The 7039-nt window shown below is 35.6% G+C and overlaps 1 protein-coding gene across 1 annotated transcript; it reads right to left on the bottom strand.

Moving 5' to 3' along the window:
• Positions 1-522: 522 nt before the first annotated feature.
• Positions 523-3496, bottom strand: LOC103716176 (cyclin-D3-1-like). The gene is made up of 6 exons (XM_008804079.6): positions 2866-3496; positions 2263-2349; positions 2013-2111; positions 1656-1857; positions 1433-1554; positions 523-1286 (listed from the first exon to the last, which is right to left on the bottom strand). Exons 1-6 carry the CDS (start codon positions 3166-3168, stop codon positions 1053-1055), a joined length of 1047 nt encoding a protein of 348 aa, XP_008802301.3. The 5' UTR covers positions 3169-3496; the 3' UTR covers positions 523-1052.
• Between the last annotated feature and the right edge of the window lie 3543 nt (positions 3497-7039).

The raw sequence follows: 7039 nt of genomic DNA, 5'->3' as shown, positions 1-7039 counted from the left end.
CAAGAAGTCGCATATATGTGCACACCTGATAGCCTTTCATGCGAAGTGGATTCAGTGAGAACTTTGCCCAGTTTTTTAGAACAAGCTTAGCTTGCATTAAAAAATCCACTTGCAGAAACACTGCAAAATCCAACTGACCAAGAATACTATATATACAATTTTTCATGGCTTCTGATAGACTAGATCTTAGGATGTAAATAATGTTGCTGCTTAAATATGATAAACAATGCTAAACAAAGAGAAGACCAAAGAAAAGAAAACCAATCCAGCAGGGAATAATTCTCCCTTCCCTTTTTTTAAACACTATGAACTTATAAATTAGGGACTGAAACTTCCAAGGGGAGGGTTCCCACCACCCACCTTATAAATATTTAGATACTCTCCCCTTTGAAAGTTTTATGTATTGGCTTCCCAAAGATTTCTACTGACTAGGAGCTCTCCTTTTGTGTCATAAGGGGAAAAAAATATCAAGAGTCTAAGCAGATAAGCAGTCAAAGAATAAGATGGCCGACACCAAAAATACAACAACAGAAGAAGTAATCATGTAAACATTGTCAATGATAAATGCCATTTTTAAGGAAACCTACTTCCTCCTTTTTCTGTCAATTTTCTGTTTGGGTGGTCACTTTTGATCCCTAAAGGGAAATTTTTTTTCCTAATTTTCTCACAAGTAAAAAAGAAAAACAAACAACGAAAACACTTCTCAGTTTATCTATGGCGGTCTCTATCTTCTCCTTGGCATACATTTCTCTCTACTTCCTCTTTGCTTCCATCATTTTTCTCTGTTTTCCCATCTGGCTTTATATTTTTGGTAATTTGAAAGCTTGTGGGTGCTTCATTCATATTAACTGCATGATTAACTGATCATCCACAACATCTGATCTTTGTTTTGTTCCTCCTTTTTTTTGGTCAAGTTTTTTTTTTTCCTTTTTTGTTTTTTTGCTGGTAACTTTCTGACCACACCAAAACTCCCACTAACCAAACCAGACTAACTTGCTTGAAAGTACCAAAACCTCCCAAACAGGTGAGCAGCACATAGAAACCCCCCATCTTCATGAGATTGAAGATCTGCTTATTTTCCTCCTCTTGCCAGCTGGAGAAGCCTGGTGACATGTTGCATGTGACCCAACAGTAATATCGTCGCTCTTATAGCTCAGGCATGCGGCATCTAACACCGCAATTGGGCTATGCGGCACTGAAGAAACTGATGAGCTAACATTTTTAAGTGGCATATTCCTCATCAGTATAATCTCTTGAATCACTTCATAGCATCTCAACACCCTCTCCTGCAGCAGCCACAAACCAGATCAAAATCCTTCAAATTCTGAAAAGGTCTATGAAATGATTCATTCAGCTACTCATTCATATGAAAAATAGAACACTTCGTAAATAAATGATAGCCACAAATGAATATAGCCAGAATTACACAAACCTTTGCTATGTGTATGCAAGAAGACACACCCTTGTCAACATCCACAGTTTGGGTTTCTCCCAATACCGAAAGCGCAACAGCTGCAGCAATTTCTGAAGGTCTGAATGCTAAGAAATCAGTCCCTGCATTTCAATTATGCACTTTCAGAAATACAATTCAATCCAGAGACCCCTCTTTTAACTGTAAGAGATTAAATTTTTATAGCTTTGAAAAGGAAGCACACCTCTAATTGTGCTCAAGATGAGTTCCATGGATCGGGATATCGATAACTTGGTTGGAGAATTACCATCATTGAACTTGTAAAGGAAGTAGTCTATAAACGAGAAAGGAGTCACGGCTTGCATCCTCCATTTGAGGGTGCTCAGCACCAGAAGCTCCATTCTCTGAATAGTCCTAGCCTCGAATACATATTTTGACTCGCCAACCTATATAATACAATTTAGGGAAGTTTAAGACACATTTACACACGACAAATACATATTTTGATTCACCAACCTATATAATACAAATTAGGGAAATTTAAGACACATTTACGCACGACGAACAAATCGGAGAATTCAATTAATGATGCCTACTTCACCTGCAAATCCAGCAATAGAGGAACTTCAGTTTCCTCCATCTTGGTCGCTAATGACAAGCATGCCACCGACAATAATTGCGTAGTCCAAGCTTTGCCTTGCTACAAGTAGAAATAACAGAATGATGAGGAAATAGAATCGAACAAATTAATTTCTTTCACTTATGCCATACCAATAATTATATCTACTTGATCGAATTAATGTAACATATCTAAGAAAGGTTAGATTCGAAGCCTTTATGAGGGTTCTTACAGGAAGCTCGTAGGTGGAGAGGAATCGATCCAAGTAATTCGCAGACAAATAAGCACTCAAAGGTCCAAAACTATAATTGGCATGAACCTGTCCAATAATTCACAAATACCATCAACCAAAAGAGGGAATGGGGATCAAAATGCAGAAATAGAGAAACAAAGCAAGACTAAAGGTAACATAAATTCCATTACCATCATCAAGGAATGAGTAAATGAAGAAAGGAAAACAAACTTATTCTCATGTTCATTAACAAACAGTACATTAACAAACACCACATCAAACCATTCAAGACCCAGATGAACACGGTTCCATTTCCATGGTCACCAATCAAACAACAAGAAGAGTAAAACCCCTCAAAAACACAATCCATAGAATGATCAGAGCAAACAAAAATACCAAGAGGGAAATTAGAACAACAACATCAAAAGCGTCCATATTGATCAACAATCTCAGTAGTCCAAGACCTATTTACATCAAATATGATCATACTGGAACTAAAACACATAAAAACTATCAAAGGATCAATAAAACAGCAGTTCAAAAGAAGGAAATTTGAAGAATAATATTCAAAAATCGGAAACAAAAAAAGATTAAAAATTTCACCTTCAAAATCCAGTCGACGGCTTCTCTTCTGATGGACAGGTCCAGGGCCCCGGAGCGCAGCCTCTCGGCGTAATCCCCCCTCGGCAGATGCTCGGATTCTATCTCCACCAACCGAGCCAAGAACTCATCAGACTGGAGGGGGAAAATCATCAAGGAATCCCCATAAAAATCGCTCCTTTTTTGTGTGACCCAGCCAGGCCCCGTCACCCGGACATCCTCCTCATCATCATCAAAGCCCAGGATGCTGCTGTTGTCCTCCGCGCAGAGGAGGATGGAGGACATGCAGTCATCGCTTGGACTCATCTCAACCAAAAGAGAGAGTTTATAGATGGATAGATAGATAGACAGATAGATGGATAAAGGATGGAAGATGGTTTTGGTGATAGAAAAGAGGGGCCTTTGTTCTTCTTCTTTCTCCTCCTCCTCCTTAAAATGGGCTCTTTGCTATGGAGCAAATGAGGGGGGGGGCGCAGTGGAGTGGCAGAAGAAGAGAGCAGGAGGAAGAGAAGCAAGGCCACTGTTGTATAAGAAAGGGGTTTTGTAGGAGGATGCGGAAACGGGAGAAGACTATTTGGGGGAAGAGAGAAAATGGCAAGAAGGAAATGGGGACAACAGGAAGGAGAAAAGGGCTGGGAAATGATTAAAAAACGCTCTTTTTGTTTTGGGTCCCTGTGAGAGAAAGAGAGGGTGGGACTTGTGGGGGGTGTGGAGGGTTTTGGGTTGATGATACTGATCATAAAATGATGATACGATAATTGATAGGTTGATTTCGGGGGGCGATTTGATGGTGATGATGTGGTTTGTCCAAAGACATGATTCTAGGATCAGAATAAATAGGAGTGGTGGTGATGGGTCATTGTGTCTCGCCATACATTTGCGACGTATTTACAGGGTAGCCATTTCCACAATTACCACCAGACGCATGGCCATTTGCGTCCTTTGATTAAGCATATAATCCAAGAATTTTTTATTTTTAGATCTCATTAAGAGATATTTAGCAAATTAATTAATATTTATAGTAATCCTATGTGGCTAGTGTCAAAACAAAAGGCAAATTTAAGCCAAAAATTAGGATCAAAATATATTACCAATAGGAAAAATGAAAAGTAATGCGTAAAAGATATGACGTGTATATGTTTAGTGTGCTAGAAAATCATCACTAGAAATTAGAACATTCATTATATTTATAACTTCTTTCATTCATTTAGCCATTCATTTAAGCAATGTTTCCAAATTTTGTATGCTCATACCGTTATGAATTCTTAAAGAATGCTTGGAGGCATGTATAAAAGACCGACATATTTATTTTTTATCTTTTCTATTTTCACGTCATACTTCAAATACTAGAAAAATATATATGATATATCTATAAATCATCAATAAAATATTAGATAAGATATTGTTCTTTATTTAGTCTGAGCTTTTTTACCGTGTTTTACCGTATATTTCAACAAATTTAGCAAAATATTTTATATTTTTATAGTTTTGTAAAATATATCCTCTTTTATTTGTCTAAGGCAATCATATCAAAGATATTCCTCTGATGTATTTTATTAGATGCATCATTGCCTACGCATGCATGATTAATAGGTTTTATTACACTTAATTTTGGCACGGGAGAAAGATCATAGTGAGTAATTAAATAGATAACAAAAGGCATTATGGTCATTTTGAAGGTCTGAAGGGGCAAATGGCTCAGCTCTCATCAGTCAAACAGAATTCTTCAGAGGATGCGAGAAAGGGACGTCACTTTTGTGACGACCTTTCAAAAAAGGTTGAGGGCATTTTGGGAAAAGAAAATAGTGAGCGTCGTCTCGCCAATAGGCGTGGGGGAGTCGGGTATTTGCACCCTTTTATGGGGACGCGTTCCCTCATTTCTCTTAACAGATGGCCAATACCACCGTTTCACTCAGAACTTCTAATTATGACACTAATTTTGGCCTTTTCTAATCCACCCCTTTTTCTCCAGGAGTTCGAAATTATTTTCCATTATATCTTTCATTTTCTCTAATTAATTTTCCAGATTTTTTTTTTAATTCTATAATATGTATTAAGGTAGGTTGATGTAGGTTCAAGTTTATTCATTTAATCCTCTCTTTGCAGAGGGCTTACATCCAGAACTTATTACTTTTAATACGTAGAAATATATTTTTGAGTGAAAAAGTATGACATACAACTATCAATTTATTGAGCTAAACGTTGTTATCATCCTTACGAAGAAACCTAAAGTGAGATCTTGTCTAAATTAACTATCAATGCAACAAACTCATTTTCATGTCAAATGCAAAAACAAATTAACAAATATAGCAGCATAGTTGAGTGGGCTGTACTACAACTTACTCGCGATTTATATATAAGGAAATCAATGGAGCGATAAAAGGTTTAGAACAAAAAAAATTTATAAAGTATTTTAATTATTCATGCATAATTAGTATAATCGAGGTAAGCATTTTTCAGAATTAATACTTTGTAATTTTCTAATTTATTCTAGAGAGGAAAGTACTCAATTTATGCAGGTTCCCCTATATTGATGCTATACATTCCATTGATATCTTCTTTTTGACCATACGTTCTCTTCAATTTACCTGTATTTAAGACTCGTTGCATTAATGAATTGGAAAAATGGTTAATTTTCACTCTTAATGGCTCAGTTCGTTGGATCGATCAAAAAAGAATATTATTGTAAATAAAATAAAAAACTAAAAAATAATAAAATAATATTATATTGATTTACAATCAATCTAACAAAATTATCTCAACCAACTTGTTTGACCTCTTTGTCACTTCGTCATGTTACAAGATGAATATATACAAGTGTTGGTTTACGTCCAACTTGGACAACTTGGTTACGTAACTTTAATGACATTGCAATGGGGAATTCACGCTCTATGAACGTTATATTATACTCATCAGTTAATACCTTTTTCTTTATTATATCACAAATGCCTAAATGCCTACTCTTGACCGCAATAATCATTTACTGCATTGCACTCGTGAAATGTCTTGTTATCTACATGTGCTAGGTGTAAACATCTTCAATCTTTGTCATATTTATTTAGTGTTCAACTTTTTAACCATCATTTTTAATGTAACCTTTTTACATTTGTACACAAAATGAATCGCCAATTTTTGTTTTTTGTACATGCATCGACAAAAATTATGTGTAACTCTCTTTGGAAAAGGTTGTGTAACTTGCAATATAATTTATCTATTTTTAAGTTAGAGAAAGAGATAGAAACTCACACACACTATATTATCCAAGTTCCATTTTTCAGAAAAATACATTTGAAAAATTGAGCCGGAACCACTGGATGCTAAACAAAGGAGTGGTCACATTGAGGTAAGCCCTAGTTCACACATATGTCAATGTTTTGAAGCACAACTTTTAGCATGTCTTAATGAAAAGTTGTACGAAATTTGAGATAAATTGCATATGAGCATCTATGATTGAATAACGCATTTGCATACTAATAATTTATGTATTCTCTAAAGGTTTGCTCAAGCAAAACACCTATAGAATTTTTTTTTCTATACAAATATTTAAAAAGATCTCCAATTTGTGTCGTTTTTAGTCATAGAAAGAGATGTATCACCTGGTCAAATCTTAAAATCATCACATGGGACTTATTAAGATGCATGCCTAATACTATTTTAGTGCCATGCCTCTCCCCTTTGGCCTCTTTGCCACACCATCCCTAACACAAAAATTATATGGGATGTTATGCAATAGGAACCATAAATATGATGCATTGGTTGAAAAGGGAGGATCAAATAACTTACAATATTTCACAAGTCCCCTGACAGACTCTATGAAAATCTCTTCTATAGATGACTATAAAACAATTAAAAATAGCTCGTAGACCATAGACAAGTTTCCCTTTTTGAAGGAAATTTATAAGAAGAAAATTGAAGGCTTTCAATATAAATATAGCATTTGGGGTCAATGGTTTAGGAAAGCAATGCCATTAGTGAAATTTTATATAGCATTTGGGGTCAATGGTTTAGTAACATTGGATGTTAAGAACTGCCTAATTCTTATTTCAATTAGAAAATAGTTTGATAAGAAGATGTGTGAAACCATCACCAAGAAGTATCAGAAGGGTATACAGTAAAGATGCATTGAATGATCTTTTTGACTCGTTCTAAGAACCCAACTTTACAAGGTAATCAAGCC

This window comes from Phoenix dactylifera, chromosome 7 (assembly GCF_051530095.1).
Source record: "Phoenix dactylifera cultivar Ajwa chromosome 7, Ajwa_hap1_PhDact_Kaust_v1.1, whole genome shotgun sequence".
NCBI lineage: Eukaryota > Viridiplantae > Streptophyta > Magnoliopsida > Arecales > Arecaceae > Phoenix > Phoenix dactylifera.
This window is presented reverse-complemented; position numbering and strand designations above follow the sequence as displayed.